This window comes from Oryctolagus cuniculus, chromosome 6 (genome assembly GCF_051225735.1).
Source record: "Oryctolagus cuniculus isolate XC-2025 breed Fujian yellow rabbit chromosome 6, ASM5122573v1, whole genome shotgun sequence".
Classification (NCBI taxonomy): domain Eukaryota; kingdom Metazoa; phylum Chordata; class Mammalia; order Lagomorpha; family Leporidae; genus Oryctolagus; species Oryctolagus cuniculus.
This window is the reverse complement of record NC_142872.1, coordinates 12,831,386-12,855,110: the sequence shown is the minus strand read 5'-3', so window position 1 is coordinate 12,855,110 and position 23,725 is coordinate 12,831,386. Positions and strand designations below refer to the sequence as shown.

At 40.8% G+C, this 23,725-nt stretch overlaps 1 protein-coding gene, 1 long non-coding RNA gene and 1 other non-coding gene across 3 annotated transcripts in view; 2 read left to right on the top strand and 1 right to left on the bottom strand.

The window, feature by feature from the left end:
• Nucleotides 1-23,468, top strand: part of LOC103347854 (uncharacterized) — a 70,091-nt gene extending 46,623 nt beyond the window's left edge. Inside the window, exons 3-5 of the long non-coding RNA XR_016235217.1 lie at nt 1,259-1,420; nt 16,970-17,047; nt 23,279-23,468. This is a non-coding gene — a long non-coding RNA (uncharacterized LOC103347854). The remainder of the gene's footprint in view (nt 1-1,258; nt 1,421-16,969; nt 17,048-23,278) is intronic.
• On the top strand, nt 4,093-4,196 carry LOC127490837 (U6 spliceosomal RNA). Its single transcript, XR_007919232.1, has one exon. It is a non-coding gene; the product is annotated as a U6 spliceosomal RNA (small nuclear RNA).
• FTMT (ferritin mitochondrial) lies at nt 18,576-19,400 on the bottom strand. The gene has a single exon (XM_008254945.5). The coding sequence runs from the start codon at nt 19,398-19,400 to the stop codon at nt 18,693-18,695; it is 708 nt and encodes a 235-aa protein (XP_008253167.4). The 3' UTR covers nt 18,576-18,692.
• Nucleotides 23,469-23,725: the final 257 nt, after the last annotated feature.

The following is a 23,725-nucleotide window of genomic DNA, read 5'->3' as shown; positions in this document are numbered from 1 at the left end:
ATAGGTAACATGATTCCTTACACATCCTTCTGAATTCCATAGTTAACTTCTACAACTGGAAACTTCAAAATAAAAACCACCACCTACCATTTCCTGCCTTAACAAATGATACACAGGGTGTAAGGAAGACTGTCAACCATGCTACCTACCCTGCCCCAGGTAGCTGGCAGTCACCCGAAATCCACAGTCACGGTGAAAGTGACTGATAGGTGGACTGATAATTGCAAAGTGAAATTTTCTGCAAGTGGATGATAAGTGGAAGAACGCAGTTGCTAGAAATTGGCACTTGCTTTTTTTCCTAAGCCCTTTAGTGTGCCTCTCAAGAGATGGCTTATTTTGGACATTTCACAAAAGAACTCTAGCAAGAAAAAAAAACTGTAGAAAGCTTGGAATCAATTTGCTGACCTGAAAGCCAGAACAAAAATTATATTTTCAAAAGAATTGGGACTATATCCATTCACATAATCTTCGATCTTTCTGAATGTGAGTTAGCTGAACCAGTTGTGATTGACAAAAAACATGTAAAATGAAAGACAATCCCAGTGAGCTTGAATATCATGTGTGTCACAAACCCCTCAGTGTGAATGAGAAAAAAAATAGACTTAAAATTTATGAACAGAAAAAATTGTTTCTCTTGCCTTCAAGATAAATGTTAATTCATATTTAAAGACGATGGATCTTATGGAGTTCTAGATTTTTAGCTTCCTTGTTGTGTCTTGAACAGTTGTGTTTTATAGAAGTGGTTAACATCAGTTGCGGATGGCCTAGTAGTTACTGCGTTGTAGTGGATAAAGAAGGTTGCAGGGAAATGCTGACAATTGAGGTAACCCTTAAAGAGAATTCAGGAATTAAATTGGAAAAGAAAAAAAAATGTAGTGGAGAGGAATGTCAACTTACTTTTTGAGACTTTGTGTATTTCTAAAATGTTTTTGCTTCAATTAATTGTGTTTTGAGTGCAATAAATCACATGAATAGCTCAGATTTGTGGGTGAAAACAACATCTTTGCTTGTTTTCCAAGTAATCAACTGGTATCTTTACTTATCATGGTATCCTATGGTAAGAAGAAAGAGACCAAGAGGTATCTTCTTAAAATTTTCCTGTGCACTTCAGGACATTTGCTCCCTTTCATGACTAAGCTGTTTGAACAGTCTGTTGAACCTTAACTTATCCTATTAACTAAGGAGCCTGAAATCCATTACAAGGAGGGCAGGTCACCTTTGTTAAGTCAAAGAGTTTCATAAATTATTTTCATTACAGATTAATGGGCTGTGAAGATCCAAATCCTTTGACGAGTTGAGCATGTTGTAGTCTGTATACCAAGGTGCCGCTGGGAAATTACAAGTTGTTTTCATGCTTCAGCCAGGGGAATCAATTCAGACTCCAGCAAAGAGCCAGCAGCGTCTTCTGACCAGATGTTTGGTGAGCATCCATGCCGAGCATCATTATTTTATTTTTTATAAGAGCATGAATATTATGCTTATAATACCTACAATACTTGTTATAATCTACCTTTTTTGGCCATATTCCACTTGTCATTGCTTAGTAGGTGTGATAAATGCCTTACACACTTTAATTTAGTACTTTTCAGAACTGTGTGAGGAACATGAGAAAAGTAAGGCTTAAAAGCACACTCCAGAATGTACTAGAAGTAACCCAACAGGTAAGTGCAGAAGTCAGAATTCAAACTTGTACCTCTGTTGTGGCACAGAGGGTTAAGCCTCTGCCTGCAAAACCATGTGTCACTTCCTGTCCTGGCTGTTCCACTTCCTATCCAGCTTCCTGCTAATGTACCTGGAAAAGCAGCAGAAGATCACCCAAATAATTGCCACCTGTCCCCATATGGGAGACCTGATGGAATTCCTGGCTCCTGGCTTCAGCTTGACCATCACCAGCCATGATAGCCATCTGGGGAATGAACCAATGGATGGAGGATCTCTCTTTCTCTCTCTGTGTCTCTCCCCTCCAGTCCCCTCGTTCTGCCTTTGAAGTAAATAAAATATTTAAAGAATTCAAACTAGAGCAGTTTGATCAAAACCTGCATTTTAAATCCCTGGTGCGCCGGCGCCGCCGCTCACTAGGCTAATCCTCCACCTTGCGGCGCCGGCACACCGGGTTCTAGTCCCGGTCAGGGCACAGGATTCTGTCCCAGTTGCCCCTCTTCCAGGCCAGCTCTCTGCTGTGGCCAGGGAGTGCAGTGGAGGATGGCCCAAGTGCTTGGGCCCTGCACCCCATGGGAGACCAGGAGAAGCACCTGGCTCCTGCCATCGGATCAGCGCAGTGCGCGGGCCGCAGCGCGCCAGCTACGGCGGCCATTGGAGGGTGAACCAATGGCAAAGGAAGACCTTTCTCTCTGTCTCTCTCTCTCTCACTGTCCACTCTGCCTGTCAAAAAAAAAAAAAAAAAATCCATGGTGCATCAATTGGATATAGTTATCTTCCCCATGTCACATGGCAAGTACCTTAGCCAAGATGGTTTACTAAACGTGGCAGCTTAATAAACAAAAAATATTTTGGAAATATGAGGGTTGGTTCACAGAATTTATAAGCAGAGCTGAAGGATCTGCAATGGCATAAGATCCATTTCTCTTTTTGTGTTTGTATTATGGTAGATGCTGAAGTTTTACACATACTATTTTATACCTGCAAAAATTCTCCTGATGAGCTGCTGCTATTTCTTTGGACAGCTGTGATAACTAAGACACAGTGAGTGAGCTGACATATCCTAGTGGGTGGTTAATTGATTGCATAGGAAGGACTAGATCATAGCCTTCCAGACATGTATACCATGCTCTCTGAATGCACTTGGGCTCTAAAAAGCCAAACTGTGTCAGAATTTCTATAATTTGTACAGCCTTTATCATTTAAATAATCAGGCAGGCTAATGGAGATATTAATTAATACTTTTTAAAGAGAAAACATGTTTGATATTTGCGATTCTCATATGCCTCAGATTTTCTTTTGAATATTAACATGATTTGAAGCCAAAGAACAACATGTATAATCCATCTACATCTCATTCGAGAGCTATATGCTAGTGGCAAATAAAAGTTTATCTTCAGTAAAATGGATTTTATTAACTCTTAGAAAAGCATTTTAATGAAAGCCTTTTTTAACATAATTTGGAACACTCATGTTTGGTCTTTAGCAGATATACAAGAAAGGCCCTTTGGATTAAAAAAAATACTCAGTATTCTTTCCTGAAATGTTGTGTAGCTATGCTAAAGGTGGAGCTATTGATTAATTTCTGTGATAGAGAACTTTTGTCTTTTACTATGCAAATAATTTCAGACACACAGCTTTCCAAATTGGTTGTGTTATCCACAAGAGGGTGTCATAACATTAGCAACCAACGAGTTGAGCTTGCAAGTGGAATCAACTTGGCAAGTCGAGTTGAAAATGCCAAGTGCCCATGCATAAAGATAATTACTCCTCAACCTGTGGTTTTGCACAAAATATACTAGGGAAAATGTATTGTTCAACTCAATTTGATTAACTTTCTTTGTTGCAGATTTGTATTTATTTATGTTAATACTACAGTGGAATACTCGGTTCATTAAGTTCTAATTTAGCTAAAATAGAGAGGAAAACTGTTTTCCTTGCAAATCACAACAGATTTTCAAGAGGCACAATAGCTGAACTTTTTACGATGTACCTTTTATGGTGTGTCAGCAGAAGCACACTTCAGAACATAAAGCTTTTATCCTGTTTTAAAAGCCTCTATGATAGTTTGATGTTGAAATCAGAGATGGTGATAGCTAGCTAATCCTGCACCTAACTACATTTCAGATCTGCTTGTGGGAAGGTGTGTGTGTGTGTGTAGTTTAATACTACATTGATTTCTTCTGTCAAAAACCAATATTTAGTCCCAATACCCTGAGACATCTCTGGCTGTAACTCTCATTACCACTGACTTTTAAACACATGTGGAGACTTCGTAATATCCGTTGTAGAGAGAGACTGGATGCATTATGTTGCCCTTAAGAGAGGCTGAACAACACAACAACAAAAGCAACGTATGATGTTCAGCAGAACAGTCACAACTTACAGCACCCTTTGAACACTAACTTATACGAAAGCTAGGATTTCCCTGAATTGAAAATAGTACCACATATACTAAAACTGGAATGATACAGAGAAGATCAGCATGGTCCCTGTGCAAAAATGACATGCAAATTCGTGAAGTGTTCCATTAAAAAAAAGTGTTTGTTATCTCCACTTCTACCAGATCAAGGGTTACTTGAAAGTTTGCTTTTTGTTGCCTTGTTAATTTGGTGGGGGAACAAGTAGCACTTTTATTTTTTTGTGATAGTATTTCTATTTATTTTATTTGACACATATTGTGCATAGGACATGATTTTTGATAGCCATGCACACACACACATATACACATGCATTGTGAAATAGCTAAATCAAACTAATTAACATATCCATTATCTCAAATACCTCTCGTTTTCTGATGTGAGAGCATTTCACAATCTTCTCTCTTGGCAATTTTCACATGTACAGTACATTATTACCTATAGTCACTATGTTGTACAATAATTCTCTTGAACTTAATTCTCCTAAACTGAAACTTTTTGCCCTTTGACTGATGTCACTCAGTGGATTGTTTTCTTTGCTGTTCAAAGCAGACAAAAATTGTTTGAAGTAATCGCCCTTTTTCTCTTTTTGCTTTTGTGTTTTGGGGTCATATCCCCCTCAAAAAATCATTACTAAAAGTGTTACAGGGAGTTTTTGATACCTTCTATATTTTCATTTTAAAACAGAAAATTTATATAAAATCATATTACTGTGTCAGAGGTCAAGAAAGATATATATCAAATTGCAATATATAAAAACCTTTAATAAGTTATATGCATTAGTAGCACACATGTTAATTCTATAGCGTTTTGGAAATAAATCTGGTAAAATCTGCTAAAGTAAACATATACATATTATCAAAACGTGTGTCATTTTCAGAAATTATACTACAGAAATAAAACTAGCATTCTATAGGAGGCTTATACAATGATATTTCCTCCACTATATATATAACTAGACAATTAAAATTCTATTAGTGAGGTGAGAATCCATCAAATAAAACACATGATTGAGTAGCTGTGGGGCCACGTCATGGTACGTTGTTCAGCCAGTGAGAGTGAGCTAAATCTACAATGCTGTACACATTGTCCTGAGCAAATTCACACTTTGCATTGTTGAAAGGTAAAAGTAAGGAATTTATAATAAGATCCCCTTTTACAAATAGTAGAAAAATCTTTTCTGTTTACAATACATATGAACCTGCATATGCCTATATGTTTTTGTATGATTAAGTTGTCGTGGAAGAATACATGTTAATTAAGAAGGGATCTTTGCCGAAGACTTTCACAGCCACATTCCTCAAAAGCCAGATTCTGAATAGATACTGTCATCGGAGCAGTTTTAGGGAGCACATGACTTGGCCTTAGCGTCAGCCATGGAAGGGAGATGAAAGGAGGTGGATTAGGCTGAGGGAGAGGCTGGTCAGAATAAAGGTCTCAGTCATCCCCAGGAGGACCTCTGAAGCTAAAGGATCCCCGCATTGTCATTCCACACTGGAGTAACGGGAGTGTTGCACCCTGTGTTCTCTGCATGCCCTGTTTCTCCCAACCGCACATTAACTGGTCATTGCTTGAGGACTGCCCCCAGGAAGGAAGTGTGACGGTGTTGTCTGCAGCCCTCTGCAGCAGAGGGGGATCCCGAGACGGGGGGATCCAACAGTCAGCTACCTTCCCAGGAAATGAATGAATAAGCTCTTTAGTCCTGAGAGGAGTGAGGAAATCTACTTGGCACACCATAACAGTCCCTGAAGAACTGGGTGAAGAATTATGTGCTGGAAATGGGGGAAGAGAGGATGAGATAGTCAAATGAAAAAAAGTCACAAGCGATAGAATAAAAGCATTGAACAAGGTGGCTAATATGCATCAATACACAAGTGCCGGGAGAATAGCAATGCTATGAAAAATCATAAAATTATACATGGACAAATCTCTTTGATAATTAATGTGCACATAATCTCAAATACTTGCCATTTCATAACCCAGTTTTCTGGGTCATCCTTACTTTTTAAGGTGCCACCTTTTCTTTTGCAATACCAACACAAACAGAAGTGTTCAGTAAGAGCTGAAAAGTAAGACTAAATATTCTTTTGAAAGTAATAAATGGCAGATGCAGGAAGTACATTATTCCATACACTTTGTATTATTTTGGCTATGGTAACTGCATTTACACTGAGATGCTGTATTTGAAGGAAACATGTCTTGGGTACGCAGATAAGCCTGTAACACGCCATGCTTGAATGTACAATAAGAATGGCTCTGGATTTCTGTAGCTAGACTATGCATACAGCTTTGTAGTTTGATTCACTTATTTAATAGCTATCATATGCCAAGTAATTTATTAGTCTGGGAACAAGAAACAAAGCACAAAGTGATTCAGAGCCTTTATATTGCAGACCAACAAGTCAACAGGCAATCGCACTGATGAGGGCTGTGCTCTAGATGGATACAGTCCTAGGAGAGCTCAAATGGTTGCCCAAACACAAACTATAATGGGGCAAGTTGAGGATGTGGGGTGGATGTGAGGGCAGGTGAACAGTATGGAGGATGAGCCGAGAGTAATAAGGCCACACCCAGGACACTGTAAGTCATGCAATGTGTTGTAATTGAGATGTAAACTCTGGATTGTGACGAAGGCAAGAGGATCATGCAGGAGAATGAGACAGAGACAAGACCTCATTCACAGGAGACAAAGAGAATCTAATAAACAGTTAACAGGACGGGGCAGGAGAGAAAAGGGTGGACATTTGCTCCCTGGGACAACACAGGACCTGGAAGCAGAGAGCGGCATTACAGCAGGCACTGCTGCTGCAGAGGGCACTGTGCCCTTGAAGTGACTGGCAAGAGGGAGCTGGGAGAACAAGTACAGGACCGGGTCACAAGACAGGGGAACCTGCTCTTGAGGCCCCGTAGGTCAGATCTGGAGAGCAGATTGAGCAGTGGGGAGGCAGGGAGACAACACAGGGGCCCTGACAATAACCGGGGCCTGGGAGAGCCATCCTGGTGTTTGTGCTAGGCTGCTGGCAGATGGAGGTAGAGTGGACGCAAACCTACACACCCTGCTGATGGTTTGGACATGCAAGCTGAGGGGGAGAGAATTACTGAGCATGGTTATTAGGTCTCTGAGTACACGAGAGGCATTGTGTGAAGAGGCTTTCTTTCCTTTCCCGACTTCATTTCCATGAACTCCCTCCTCAAGCCCTCACTGATGGCAGTGAACACTTCATCTATGCTTGACCGGCTTTTCTGCTTTTCATAATGTGCTTACCTTGTCTAACTCTCTCAGTCATTACGTGTCTGCCAACTTCCATTCCGGAATTCCCTCTCCTGTTCACACAGTGTGTTGCTTTTTCCTAACTCCCTCTACCTTGGAAGCAGGCCAGTGTCAAATGGAAGTAGCAGGCAACCGATTACATGTTTGCTGTCATTAAAATTGCTTCCGAGTGGTGACAGTGAAATTTCCAGTTACAGTCCCCATCTGTCTCTATGTTGCTTAGGTATTTTCTCCCTAATTCCCCTCCGGCTAGCAAAGCAAATTCAGTCTTTTGCCCCTTCAAGGTATTTAAAAATAAAGTAGCTAGAAATAGTGTGATTCTTCTTCAAACTTTTAAGCTATTCAAATATATTTTGTACTTGTGTATAAATAAAATGTCTGAAACAGGTCTTTCAAACATGTTTTTCTCTTACAGCATTGAATAGACTCTCCCAAACTCATGTCAACAAAAGAGAATATAAAAGATCATGGAAGGCCTTCATTAATTTGTGTGGACATTGCTCAATTATAGAATAACTTTTTTCCAATATGGCCATATGAATCCGGTAGCATGCATATCTCATAGGTGACATACATAGAGTACTAACAACCAAGAAATTGAACCCAGGTACTGCTAACATTTGTAACATTTGTTGTGCCAATTAATATGATGGAAAGTTCATCTAGTAAGATTTTTATATGAGTATATGCCAATCGTGACTTTAGCTGGATTCGTAAATCATAGACTTGAAGATTAAGCGTGAAGTTCACATTCTCTGGTGGAAAGGAAACATGTGGCACTCAGCTCTTCAGTTCAGGAATTCTATGTGGATTTGATCTTCATTCTTTCCCTTGGAAGGCAAAAATCACACAGTGGAAATCCTCAGAACCTGGGATTGAAACCCTAAGTTCTGAGTCTGGTTCAGCCATCAGCTAAGTGTGTGGCTTATGAGGTTCAGCTTCTACCTAAGTAAGGAGGAAGTAACAGTCTCATTTAGAGAGTTATTATAAGAAATATATAATATGTACAAATGTAACTTATCAATTGTACAATGCTAATATATTACAAAATATTAGTATCATTATTGAACTTTAAACAGGGACAAAGCCCCTAATTCTAGTTTCCTTGCATTCACAATTTGCTTTCTTTATTACTGCCTTAATAACTGAGAGATTCTTTTTAAAAGTGGGAAATGCCTGACAAAGTTCAGAAAACAATCTTTGGAATGATACTATTAACAGAGAAGTCAATTTTCTCCCTTAGTGAATATGTAGATAATCCTTGTTTTGCATGCTAGGGCAGAACCATAAAAATGTTCTTTCAAACTTAAACCATGAGAGTGATCCTCATAGTCAATGGGGAAGATTGTAGATGTTGTGTGACCTTTGAACATTTTTATTGAAACATTAAACACTTGGTTACTATTGGTTATAAACTCAAAGAAGAGTGAAAAAATTGTAAATTATAAAACCAATGTTTAGTTAGTCTACTGTTAATAAAACATTTGAGGCGCTGGCACTGTGGCGCAGTGGGTTAGGGCCCTGGCCTGAAGCACTGGCATCCCATATGGGCACTGGTTCTAGTTCTGGCTGCTCCTCCTCTGATCCAGCTCTTTGCTGTGGCCTGGGATAGCAGTGGAAGATGGCCTGGGTCATTGGGCCCCTGCACCCATGTGGGAGACCCGGAAGAAGCTCCTGGCTCCTGGCTTCAGATGGGCGCAGCTCTGGCCGTTGCGGCCATCTGGGGAGTGAACCAGCAGATGGAAGACCTCTCTCTCTGTCTCTACCTTTCTCTGTAACTCTGTCTTTCAAATAAATAAATCTTTTAAAAAATAAAACATTTGAATATTGAAAGTTAAGGTTTTATTTCTCTGAAAAATAAAGTGTGGAGTATTTTGAACAGTGCTTGCTTTTTTCTTCTCATAATTTAACATACCATATGGAGCCAACAGCATCTTTTTATACATTTTGGCGAATTGTCATACTCCTTCCTATATTTGGATCTATTTCCAAAATCTTATCCTTTGTACTTTCAATGTTGTAAAATTTCTCCAAGAATTTCTACAGTGCGAAGCTTTTCATTGCCATTGCTTCTCTGGGATAGCTTCATCCTTTTCATCATAACTGCATGTTTAGGTCAGTAGATTTCTCAAAAAATAGCCAATTTTACCCCTAGTGCTGTTACTTTCCATTTCTTGGCTGCTTATTCATCTTTTGGTTGATTCCCTTTTGGACTATTTCTTTTTATAAAATTTTACCTGGGCTTAGTACTGGGAAACACAGAGGTAACACAACTATATGTTCCATTTCTTGGAGATAAACTGAAATAACAGATACACAAGGACCAGTCATTTCAGACCCTGAAGGATCTACTATCTATGGAGTGATCGTGGATCAAAGAACTTTCTTCAAAATCCATTCTTTGTCAAGCTTACTCATGAAAAAGATACTTGGAGAACTGGAATGCAAACTGTGTTGTTAGGGTACTGTTCTTATTAAACTATACTGTAGTAACTCAAGTTATCCATATTGGGTCAGTGCAAGATATGGACTGCCTGTATATTTAATCAGTGACTAAGGAAAGAGCAAATAAAAAGGCAATTAAAGTTCCCTTCCTATTACTCTTCTAGCTGGGTATTTGGATAATTTCTTAATGTGAGAATGCATTACAGTGAAATGCAGTATGTGTGTACCATTTGTAAGTGAATAAGATTAAGAGCAGCTTTTACTTACTTGCTGTATTTAAATTTTATTCTTTTTTAAAGTATTTATTTAATTTGAAAGTGTTACAGAGAAGGAGAAGCAGAGGCAGAGACAGAGACAGAGAGTGAGATCTTCAGTTCACTGGTTCACTCTCCAAATGGCCACATTTGGAGACGGGTCTCCCACATCTGTACAAGGGCCCAAGGATTTGGGGCAACTTTACCTGCTTTCCCAGGCACATTAGCAGAGAGATGGATTGGAAATAGAGCAGCTGGGATTTGAACCAGCACCAATGTAGGGCACTGGCACTGCACGTGATGGATTTACCTGCTACACTAATGCCATACCCTAAATTTTATTCTTGAATACTTTTATTTCTTGATAAAGTAGCTGAAAAGTAGCTGCAAAAGGCTAATAAGTGAAAGTTTTACTGGTGCTCCTTTACCAAATTACCAGATAGTTTTCATTGACAGCAACTGACATTACTCTTCCAGAGTCTATGCATACACAAGCGAAAATATTCACTAACACACTCATATGATTTTCTCCTTTCTTGACAGAAATTCTCAGCAGTTAAGATTTATTAAGCAGCCACTATGCATTAGACAATGTGTTGAACTTTATATGCATTATCTCATTTAGTTCCCACAGTGAACTTTGAAGTAGGTGATTATTACAATACAAGAAAATTAACCTCCGAGAACTTAACTTCTTTTTCCAAAATTGCACCGTCAGTGTGTGGTAGAACAGCTTTTCTCAACTAGATGATCTGTTTTCTCAAAAGCAGGCTCTGAAGGAATGGGTTATACTGCCTAGGATCCATATATAGGTCATGCTATAGCATTTGGGTAGTCTAAATGCTGTTAGTCTAGTGCCAGTTAATGGTACTGGAAATTCTTTCTGCTATTGCAGTCTGTGAAAATATATGATGCTTAAGGCATTTGACAGAGACTAAGGTATCTTCAGAAGCATTAGGAATCCTCTTAGGAAATGTTTGGCTACCATCTTTCCATGCTGGGAAATCAGCCAGCATGCTTGGAAGGAGCCCAACCCTGGCTGCGTGCCTGCATTCTGTTCTCGGGAATGGCCAGGCAGTCCCTGTCTCTGTTGGGCATGGGAACCCTGTGTGGTACTCAGTATGTGTGCATTCACACACAAAGTCATCCAGTATACCTATTAAGTGTCTTAATCTCATACAGTACCGATAAAAAGTTAGGACAACAGGTGACACAGCCCAAAGCCTGTGCACTCTTTTGATGTCATAAATTGAGTGATGCTTTAGAGTTGACACTTAGCAGACTGTTGTAAGCCGAGGTAGTACACTTGCTAGTTCTGGCTAGCTGTTGTGTCTGCTTTCTGGATGTCCCTTCCCTAAACACATCTCTTGGTGAAGTCTTGTTTGGTGTGAAGGCAGATTGTCCAATGAAAGCACCTGTGCTGCGTACCTCTCACTGCCTTTTGTCATAGAGGAGGTGCTGAACTTTTCTTTTGCCTTTAATCTGAGTGTGAAAAGCTTGAAGTTGAAGTTCAAAATTTTTAAGTCAAGTTACTCACACACTATCTGTTTAAGGAGGTCTTGGCATGTATTTTAAGTGCTTCTCTTCAGTCCTTTTAAATGAACTGCACAAAATCTGATTGACAATTGAATGTGAAGGATCATGCTTTGTAGAATCTCCTAGTATTAGAGGAATGTGCTATTTTCCTGAAAATCTGAAGGTCTTGGATCTTGGCATTGCTGGGTCTTTTGTTTTCAAGAGTAATAAAACCTACCATGATATCTGGAGTTTGGAGTCATTTCTTTTTGCACATTCAATTTTTGTTTAAAAATCCACCCTCTCTTTGCTTTATTTTAGGTATGTGTTTTGTAAACTGAAAGCTTTTGTCTTGGTTTTAAATGTTAGGCATAGGGTAGAGATATTTCTCATTTATAAAATTGCTTATATTTACTTATTTAATAATGGTATCTTATATTTAAAGTTGAATCAAATAACTCTATATACAGAGAGCCATACCTTAATGGATGATTTTATTTGCTTCTTTTCTCAGAGGTGTGAGTTCAGCCAATGTAAGCAGTGTGCGCTCTTCTCAGTTTAGTTTAAGTCCCTTCTTCCCTCTGTGTGCAAGCTGGCTTGGGAATAGATACCCTTCTGGATCATACTGGGTTCTTTATCTTGTACTCCAGAAGCAGCAGAAGGGAGCTGTCTCTGTCTCTTGTCTCCCCTGGCCCCAAATAAAAATATTCCAAGTGAAAGAGGTATCAGGGCAGAGAATGTTGTGGTAATGCCTATGACCTTGACTTTCCCTCCAAATTAGAAGCGAAGTCATTAAACATCACGGAGTTTTAAAGAAGTCAAAAGATCTGATTTATACTCACAAAGAAACACATTGGCTGCTTTGTGGAGAAATAATGGCATGTGCTCAAGTGTAGAAGCAGATAGACCTGTTATAAATGTGACATAAAATGTAATAATTCAGGCAGAAGTGAGAGTTTATAGCATAATTGGCAATGATAAAGGTTATAAGCAGTGGTTAAGACTCAGGACCTGCTTTGAGGGAGGTCTTGAGAGAATCTGCTAAGGGACTAGGCTACTGGATGGATGACAGTAGTCAAGAACTGACCCATAGAAACTGGTAGAATGGAGTTTCCCTTACAGAGAGAACATCTTGGGTGAACAGGTAGTCATATGGTTTTGAAGGCATTAATATGCAATGTCAGGGGAAATATCAGTTTTTTTTGAAAAAACTTATATTTGATCAAGGATCTAAAACTAATTCCTGGAGCAAGGACAGTCTATTCAATAAATGGTGCTGGGAAAATTGGATTTCCACGTGCAGAATCATGAAGCAAGACCCCTACCTTACACCTTACACAAAAATCCACTCAACATGGATTAAAGACCTAAATCTACGACCTGACACCATCAAGTTACTAGAGAACATTGGAGAAACCCTTCAAGATATTGGCACAGGCAAAGAGTTTCTGGAAAAGACCCGGGAGGCACAGGCAGTCAAAGCCAAAATCAACTATTGGGATTGCATCAAATTGAGAAGTTTCTGTACTGCAAAAGAAACAGTCAGGAGAGTGAAGAGACAACCGACAGAATGGGAAAAAATATTTGCAAACTATGCAACAGATAAAGGGTTAATAACCAGAATCTACAAAGAGATCAAGAAACTCCACAAAAACAAAACAAACAACCCAATTAAGAGATGGGCCAAGGACCTCAATAGACATTTTTCAAAAGAGGAAATCCAAATGGCCAACAGGCACATGAAAAAATGTTCAAGGTCATTAGCAATCAGGGAAATGCAAATCAAAACCACAATGAGATTTCACCTCACCCCAGTTAGAATGGCTCAAATGCAGAAATCTACCAACAACAGATGCTGGCGAGGATGTGGGGAAAAAGGGACACTAACCCACTGTTGGTGGGAATGCAAACTGGTCAAGCCACTATGGAAGTCAGTCTGGAGATTCCTCAGAAACCTGAAGATAACCCTACCGTTCAACCCAGCCATCCCACTCCTTGGAATTTACCCAAAGGAATTTAAATTGGCAAACAAAAAAGCGGTCTGCAGCCTAATGTTTATTGCAGCTCAATTCACAATAGCTAAGACCTGGAACCAACCTAAATGCCCATCAACGGTAGACTGGATAAAGAAATTATGGGATATGTACTCTTTAGAATACTATACCGCAGTAAGAAACAACGAAATCCGGTCATTTGCAACAAAATGGAGGAATCTGGAACACATCATGCTGAGTGAAATAAGCCAGTCCCAAAGGGACAAATACCATATGTTCTCCCTGATCGGTGACAACTGACTGAACACCAAGAGGGAAACCTGTTGGAGTGAGGTGGACACTATGGGAAACGGTGGCTTGATCAGCATAGCCCTGACTGTTAATGAACAACTTAATACATTATCCCTCTTAGTAGTTTTTTTTATCTGTTCTACTTAATATGACTGGTTTAGTTCTGTAATTGATGCACAGTTATTCTTAAGTGTTAAAAATTAACTGAAATGTGATCCCTGTTGAACATGGGTGTGGGAATGGGAGAGGGAAGAGATGTATAATTTGGGAGATGCTCAGGCTGACTTGCCCCAAGTGGTGGAGTTGGAAGCATACCAGGGGATTCCAATTCAATCCCATTGAGGTGGCATGTACCAATGCCATCTCACTGTTCCAGGTGATCAATTTCAGTTCACAGTTGGTCATGGTGAAGGGACTGGGAGTCAAGGGGAGCACATAGACAAGTCTGGTACCTGCTAACGCTAACCGATGGAGTAAATAAAGGGGAGAGTGATCCAACATGGGAAGTGAGGTGCTCAGCAGACTCATAGAATGGCAGATGTCCTGGATAGCACTCTGGCCTCAGAATCAGCCCTGAGGGCATTCGGAGCTGGCTGAAAAGTCCATGAGAGTATTTCGGGCATGGAAAGCCAAGACACTCTGGCAAAAGATCTCTGTGAGTGAGATCCCAGTGGAAAGAACAGGTCTTCAAGGAAGGAGGTACCTTTCTCTGAAGGGAGGAGAGAACCTCCACTTTGACTATGACCTTGTCTAAACAAGATAAGAGTCGGAGAACTCAGAGGGCTTCCATAGCCTTGGAAACTCATGACTGGAGCATAGGGAGATTACTGATGCCATAGACAGGAGTGTCAATTGGTAAAGTCAACAACAGGAGTCACTGTGCACTTACTCCTCATGTGGGATCTCTGTCCTTAATGTGCTGTACATTGAGATTTAATGCTATAACGAGTACTCAAACAATATATTTCACTTTGTGTTTCTATGGGGGTGCAAACTGTTGAAATCCTTACTTAATGCATACTAAACTGATCCTCTGTAAAAAAAAAAAAAAAGAAATTATCAATTCCCAACTTGACTCTCACTGGGATTAAACATGACAATAGGTCTGCTCTGATTTCATCATCATTTAAAAAAATCATCTATTATTTTTCACTTTATGTTTCTGTGTGGGAACAAACTGTTGAAATCCATACTTAATGTATACTAAGCTGATCTTCTGTATATTAAGATAATCGAAAATGAATCTTGATGTGAATGGAAGGGGAGAGGGAGTGGGAAAGGGGAGGGTTGTGGGTGGGAAGGACGGTATGGGGGGGAAGCCATTGTAATCCATAAGTCGTACTTTGGAAATTTATATTCATTAAATAAAAGTTTAAAAAAAAATAAAAAAAAAGAAATGTAATCTGGAGTTCAAAAATGTGGTTAAGTAAGCTATAGAAATGTGACTTTTCAGCAAATATATATATCTAAATAAAAGTCCCTGGACTGCATGAAACCTTTAGACTGCAAGTAGAGATAATGAAGGGAAGTTTAGATGTGAAGACTGGGCTCTGGGCAGTCCAATATTTAAAGGTCACTAAGACACACTAAGATTCAAAATGGTGACTAAAATACACTGTGGTATGCATGTACTGGGAGAAAGACCAGACCAGTACTGCCAGCCAGTTGAGTCACAGGAAAGCTGAGAAATGACCTTTGTCTTGATCAACATGACATTCACTGATGACCTTGAAAGAAAGGGGAACAATATGCTGATGTGGTAGTGAGCACAAGCTAGCCTGGGAGATGGCAAGAAAGAGCTGAGTAAAAAGTGGAGAAGAGAGAAAACAGCACTTTTTTTCAAGATGTCTGGTTGTTAGAGGAAGATCAGTAGAGGCTGGCAGCTTTGAATTTCATGGAAGGAGTGCAAGTGCCTTGATGGTACTTTTTTAAAGATGGGGAGAAAATAACACGATGTTTATATCCTCTTAAGAACCAACCAATGGACAGGAAAAGATTGATACAAGACAGAGGATTACTGTAGGGTTGACTCCTCTGTGTCCTTGACCGTGGGGCTAAGTGGGCATTTGAGGGCAATGTGGAAATTTGGTTTTAGTAGGCAATACTGATGCCTCAACCACTGCAGCTGGACAAAGAGCTTAGTAAGTGAACACCCATGCAAGTATAAAATTAATTCAGTGATGGAAAAGGATGACTTTCTCCTGTGATTACTCCTCAGTAAAGTAAGAGGATTATCAACTGATACTGGGAGGGAGAGATTTGGGGATTTGAGGAGAAAGGAGAATCTGTAAAATAATCATCTAGGAAGTGGCTATTGAATGCTTTTGACAGCAACACAGAATAGGAAATATCACTATTTAGACTGTAAGGACGTGAGAACACACACACACGCACGCGAAAATTTTCAATAGATAATATCCATACCTTACTTAATTTCACTTCAAACCAATTCTATTTTACTCACAAAAGGTAGACAGTGACTCAGTGAATAATTTCATGACACACTAATGGCTTGCAATGTATAGTTTGAAAAACAGTTATCTAGAAAAATTGAAGAGGAAATTTCCTAAGGAAATGTAATAGGATTCCTTTGTAGCAGAACAGGCTCACAGAGGAGAGACTGTGAGATGGATTTGCATAATCAAAGTGAGAATCATTATGCTCCCCCTCCATCATTCCTCCTGGTGAGATCCCTATTTATTCTCAAATGCCCTCTATTCCAGTAATTCAGATCCCAGACACATCACTTGTCCTCCCATACCTTGTTTCTGTAATTCCTTTCATTCAGTTGCCTGCACAATTTGAATGATGCTGCCTCTGACCTCACCACAGCATCTCTTTGTTTCTATTTTCCTTGGACTCCCCGTATCTCAAGTCTTTATTGTTTTTCTCTCCATATTATATTTTGGTTTGCTTTTCTTAGTATGAAAATAATGGCTGTCCATGTTAAGAAATTCATTTTGAAAAGACAAAGTAAATATCAAACACAATCTATTTAAGAGATTGTCCACCTTTACTTGTTGGCATAAATGCTTCCCATGTTCTTAATTCACGTGTAATTTTCTCCGTAAGACTACAGAACTGTAATGAAGCCATCCTAAAATACTGCTCATTTTTCAGGTAACACATCATGAATTTCTGCCCACATCACAGCCTGACAACATCGCATTTGACAACAGCTGCAGAAAGTGGTTCCAGGTATGGTTCTTTAACCTGGCACAGTCACACTGTGCTTCTCTGGTTCTGCAAGGCAGCATCATAATTTGCCAAGGGTCCAAGGCACTGCGCTCGGCAGTGCCTCATTACTGAGTTTGTTCTAAACCTACTCTTGTGTGGGTCATCCCAGTCCTGACCAGACCGGTGCTTAGGCAGGTCCATTTCCCGGAGACTCAAGGCTCCTCTGACAGTGACTGGCTGGCAATCTCCCTGACTGCCGCTCTGCGCAGAGCCATACACAACTCTTTCTCCCTTCCCTGCGGACTGGAAGTCCCTGAGGTAGGAAGGTTCTCCCTGCTTCTCCAACAGTCTTCATGTTTCCTGTTTCCTCTGATGTTTCCACATTTAATCCCAACTTTAGTATCTTTGTCTTAGGGGAACCAAAATAATGCAAACATTTGGGTTGGTCCCGGATTCTTATTCTGCACAACCAGCTAAGCTTCCACTTGCTCAGTTTTAGCGCGGCAGTCTCATGCCAAGTACCCTTGAAGGCACTGCCTTAGGCCACTGAATTACCTTGCCCCTTTCCCCCGTATTTTCTCCCCTCCACCTTATGCCCCCCAGCCCATCTCTCTGACCACCAACAGTGCTCTAGTCTAATCCAATGGCTGGCCACCACGTATTCTCCACTTACCTCACCTCTACCCCTTTAAAGAAAACATTTTCCCAGAGAATTCCTCCTTCATTCTGTATCCTTTGTTGATTTTCTACCCCAATGTTCTGTCCCATGAATTTTAAAGACCACAGAAAGGTGTCTTATGCATGTTTTCACTCATTCGGTAGATTAAAAAGCTGGCTACAGAGCCCACTGTTACAGTGTACAGATTTTGGAATCATACAAACTTTGTAGTTTTTAACTCTTAAAAAAACAAACAAACAAACAAACAAACACTGAGATTGCCTACGTCTGGGAAACACTGAGCTCAACACATAGTTAAGCTTTCCCCATTTGTTCTTCACATGCAAGACTTCCCAGAGCCCTTAAGATGCTAATACATACTGGGACTTTCCAAGGCCAGCACTGATTATCTGATGTAGTTTATCCCAAATTTAATTGCTTACAAAACCTTTTAAAAAACAAACCATCTCCAGACATTGCTGTTCCTTGGAACACACTGGGAAGAGGTATCCGTTGTCACAGAATTGTGCATGTGTGTAGTTTCACAGTGCTACTTCTATTCTTCAGTTCTGTATCATTATAGCTGTTTGTGTATTCATCTTCGACACTTTCCCATCTTAGATTTTTGAAGGAGAGGTTGAAAATAGGAGTCACTTTTTGAACTGAAAATCATGGAATTTTAGTGTTAGTTCATGGTCTGAGATACTGTTTGGCGACTGGAGAAAGTCTGCATCTACAGCAAACGTCTTTTGTTTTGTTTCTGCAATCCTTTTCATACCATCTTATCCTGGAGTATCATTTGGGCTGAGAAAATGAGTGTCTTGATGCTGGCCAAAATCCCTTGTTAACATGGTGCTAAACGGATTTTCTCTAGGAATCTCTTCACTGGGGGACAGTGTAACAGGCGGAGAATACAGAGTTGGAGGCGAGGTGTAAGGGGGTGAGAAAGCAGGAGACAGCTGGCTCTGGGTCTCGGGAACAGTGGGCCGTGGGGAAGGCAGCGTGGGTTTAGTTGTGCTTGGTTTCGTTTCCAAGGGTGTGTTTATCAAAAAGGTACTCGGCCAGGCCGGCCTCCGGGGCCCCCATCCTGACGAGGTTGTGCACGTGGTCCCCCAGTTCCTTGATGGACTTCACCTGCTCATGCAGGTAGTGGGTTTCCAGGAAGTCGCACAGGTGCGGGTCCCCTCTGTCCGAGGCCAGCGAGTGCAGCTCCAGCAGGGCCTGGTTCACCTCCTTCTCCAGCCGCAGGGCGCACTCCATGGCTTGCAGCCCACCTCCCCAGTCGTCCCGCTCCGGCTTCCTCACGGCCTGCAGGCAGATCCGGCCCCCGCGCTGGTTCTGCAGCCTCATCAGCTTCTCCGCGTGCTCCGTCTCCTCGCGGGACTGGCGGAGGAAGTACCTCGCGAAGTTGTGCAAGGCCACGTCGTCTCGGGAGAAGTAGTAGGCCATGGACAAGTACACGTAGGAGGCGTAGAGCTCCAGGTTGATCTGGCGGTTGACGGCGGCCTCGGAGTCCGGGTGGAAGTTCTGGCGCACCCGCGAGGAGTGCCCGGCCGAGGCCACTGCGGCCAGCGGGCGGCGGGGGGCCACCGGCCGGGGACCCAGGGGCCGCCGTGGGGCCCAGCGCGGCGGGAGCGCGCAGGCACGGCGGGCGGGGCGCAGGGACAGCAGCGAGGGGCCCGCGTGCTTGGAGATGAGCCAGAGCCAGGACAGCATGGCCGCCCAGGGCCCTAGCGCGGCCAGAACGCGGCCCTAGGCGACGGCAGGTGCGTCACACGCCCCTTCGCTTCCAGAGGCGCGGCGCGGGGTTCCAGGCGCCCGTCGGCGGGGCCGGCTGGTTTCCCACTTCACCAGGGACAGACGTGCGTCCCCTAGAGGAAGCCCTGGTGCTCAGAGAGAGGGAGCCTTCAGTCCACATCGTACCCAGCCCGCCCCGAATCATTCCCGTCCCCATCCCCCCGGCTCCGACTTGTTCCTGTCTAGACAGGGGCCCCCATCAGAGCCGCCGCCATCAGTGCAGGTGAGGGCAGAGGCCTGCCTCTGAGAGGGGCGCCTAGGACCACACCAGAGGTACCGTCTTCAAGAGTGGAAGTGAACTTGATGTAGCCTCCCTGTCTTGTAAACGCAGAGATGTACAAACGGTATTTTTTAAAAAGGACAACTTGAACTGAATAATGATCATTTAGTCTTTTTTTTTAAATTTATCTATTTATGTGAAAGTTACACAGAGAGAAGGAGAGGCAGAGAGAGACAGAAAATATTTATTTGAAAGAGTTACACACACAGAGAGAGAGAGAGAGAGAGAGAGAGAGAGAGGCCTTCCACCTGCTGGTTCACTCCCCAATTGGCCCCAATGGCTGGAGCTACACAGATCCAAAGCCAGGGGCCAGGAGCTTCTTCCAGGTCTCCCACTCGGGTGCAGGGGCCCAAGGGCTTGGGCCATCTTCTGCTTTCCCAGGCCATAGCAGAGAGCTGGACCAGAAGTGGAGCAGCCAGGCCTCGAAGCGGCCTTGTGGGATGTGGATTCTGCAGGCAGCTGCTTTACCCGCTATACCACAGCGCCAGCCCCTCATTTAGTCTTAAATGCATACAGGGCATTGAGAAAATAATGATGATCTCACTAAAGAGAGACGTCCCTGATTCTTCCTCTATACAGAGATTAGACACTTAAAATGTTGATGGGGATTCTCACAGATTAAAGAAATACTAATGAAAAATATGTAGTACAGGCACACAGGTGAAAATGTATACATTTTAATAGCTTCCTGGAGGAATGGTTGGCATCACAACACAACATCAAGGTGTACCATTTGATGGTTTTTGACATAGGCGTCTGTGAGACCTTCAGTGAAGGAGACAGCGAAGACGTCCATCCCCCATCAGAGCTGGTTCCTGCCTCCTCTGTGCTTTGTTTGCCCTCCCTTCTGCCTCTCTGCCCCATCCCATCCCAGGCAACTACTGACTTGCTTTTCCTCCATCTGTAGATTCGTTAGGTTACACTTTGCAAAATTCCACGTGAATAAAATCAGCAGTTTGTATACCTTTTGTCTGGTTTCTTTCACTTAGAGTTATTTTGTGATTCATCTGTGCTATGGCCTGTGGTGATAATGCCTTTTGTTGTTGAGTAGTATTAGGTCGCATGGGTGTAACCTTTTGTTTATCTTTACATCTGTTGATTGGCATTTGATTTGTTCACAGTAGGTGGCTTTGAAGCTGTTGGGGACACTCCTGTAGAAGAAGTATGTGGTCTCCTGCTGAGTGGCTGGACCATAGAGTAAGGCCATGTTTACCTTTTTAGGAAAGTTCTCAAGTGTTTTCGAGAGTGCTTGTGGCATTTTACGTTCCCATCAGTGATGCATGAGAGTTGAAGTCCATTCATGTCCTTGCTCACTCGTGCTGTGATCAGTCACTCAATTGTAACGTACACATTTTAGCCTCAGTTGTGCTAATAGGTGCGTACTAGTGTTTCATTGTTTTTAATCTGCATTCCTATAGTGATTTATGATACTGAGTGTATTGTACATAGTGCCAACTATGTTTCTTTGGTGAAGTGTATTCAAGTCTTCTACCCATTTATGTATATGAACATTTGTTATCTTATGGTTGGTTGGTTACTTAAGGTTAATATCTATGTCTTTGATATTAGTAACATTACTCTCAGGTAGTCTACATTATCTGTATATTATCTTCTCTGTTTTACTCTTCTGTGTTTTCCAAGATAGTTTCCTCGGCTGTAAATTCAGGATAGTATTTACTGCCTATGGGAGATTGAAACAATTGTATAAGGGAATATATGTGGAGAATGTATCACAGTGTTTGAGGCAGAATATAAGCACACAGAATATTCCCTAATAGTTTTTATTGGATACTTTTTATTTAATTATTAAAAATGCACCATTTTACATATTCAGTAAGCAGGTATTGCTATCAAATATTGAAAAACCTATTCAGCTTACACAGAATGTTTTAGATGTATTATATTGTTGCTATCATGTATGGGTAGTGAGGTAGAAATTTCTTCATTATATGAGAATGTCAAACTTGTAGTTTTATAGTAAGCTCCATACTCTCAAATAATTTTCTTAAAGTGTACTATAAATGATAGTAGATGCTTAAGTTCTGTTTGCACTTTAGGTCTGCTAATAGAATGTGATTGATATTCACCAGGCAGTTTCTCACTAATTTTCACTTTTTTGAACCCATCTTTGCTTTTGTTTTCCCTAAAATTTCTCTTCCTAAAATGTAACTCCCTGAAGAAAGGTTATGAAAATGATTGTTAGAGCCACGTTAAGTGTTGACTGCTACAGCTAGTGTTTTAGGAAAATTGATGCTCTTCACATAAATGCCTATCCCAGAAGTAATAAAATGCATAGATATAAAACCAGTGCAGCACATGGAATGTGATGCAAAACAGTGCCATAAAACACAGTTCACATTTAAGAATCCAGTTCATTTTCTCAAAAAAATGGTTCCACCTCCCACAGCAAAGTTTGTCACACAATTTTCTAGACCTTGAAAATGTGAAAATGTGTTTGGTGTTATGCTTATCCTGTGGGCATTCTGATATTTGGTGTTTACAGTAAAATTAATGTCTAACAAAATACAGACCTAGACTGTTGTTCCCGGCTGTGCACAACTCATTTCTTCCTTAGCTTTGGTGATTGTCTCTTCGTTGGCACACCCTCAGCTTTCATGCTTCTTTGGGCTTCGCTCTGCTTCTTTCCTCTTCTCTCATCTTGAAGTCATCTTTCCAACTTGCGTTCAGTCCACATGAGATTCATATCATTCCTTGAAGTGCTATAAAATATATTACTTTTTCTGTAGTGCCTTATATGGTTTCATTCAGAATTAATCACTACCTTTTATTCCTGGTTTCAAAGTGCTGTGTTTATATCCAGTGGATATCATTTCTGGCATTTTTATATATGCGTAAGTGTATGTGTGCATGTGTGTGTGTGCATGTGTGTATCTGTCCTCTAAGCACAGAGCTTATTATTTTATTCATCTTTAAATTCCCAGACCTAGCACCATGCTTGACATACACTGAGAAATAAACACAAATAAAATGCTTTTCAAATACCCAAATGAATTGGGATAGAAATTCTTATTTCATATGGAATATCAAATTAACCTAATACACTTTATAAAAGTTTATGAGAAGTATTTATATATTAAATTGAGCAGAAAATCTCTGTACTTTGGTGGTTTCAGTCTCCAAAGGAATAAAAATATTTACTATTTTTTCCTTCATAGATATATCAAGCGAGAATTTATTTTACATGTGAAAATACTTTGCCAATTGGAAATTAAAGAACTATGTGAATGTAGATTGCTCTTCTGAAGCCATTTTTGATTTATGCGACCTGGAGATCTCACTGTATTATTTTTCTTTAAAGCGTTTCATTTTAAAATCAGATGCTCTTTAGAATTTACATATGTTACAAAATTAATGCTGAAGTGTTAAATTAATAGATGCGTGCAGCGTAAATAAATAAGGAGAAGAAAAGATGGAAAGTAACTCTGCTTCTTTACATTAGCATTTGTAATGAAGACATTTTTCTCCTTTTCTCATTTCTTGTCATTCTCCTCCACAGGAAGGCCAGTCACAAAGCACCATGCCATTTTGATTACTGATCCTGCTCCCTTCTAGAATAAGTTGCTGTCAGAAGCCCGGGATGGCAGGAAGCTGGGATGGGGTAGGTCCATTGATCACTGTGGATTATGCACTTGCTGTTAGCAGAGTATTTGAGGGTTTTAAATAGGGAATAGAAGGTTTTATCTTGATAAAGGAAAACTGTATAATGTATGTTTTGTTGTGCTGAGTATTATCATTGGGAAATCTCTCAGGATTCTAAAGGGAGTAATTGGAATCAACTATGGAGTTTTTTTTTTAAAACCTTATTCTGGAATCTATTTGAAACTGGGAAACTTTTTAGGTCACTTGATAAATGAATCAGAATCAAACTCCTGAGCACAGTACTTGCTAACTCCACAACTGGAAGTCCAGTGAGCTCTATTTTTATCATTTTATTCATCCAGAG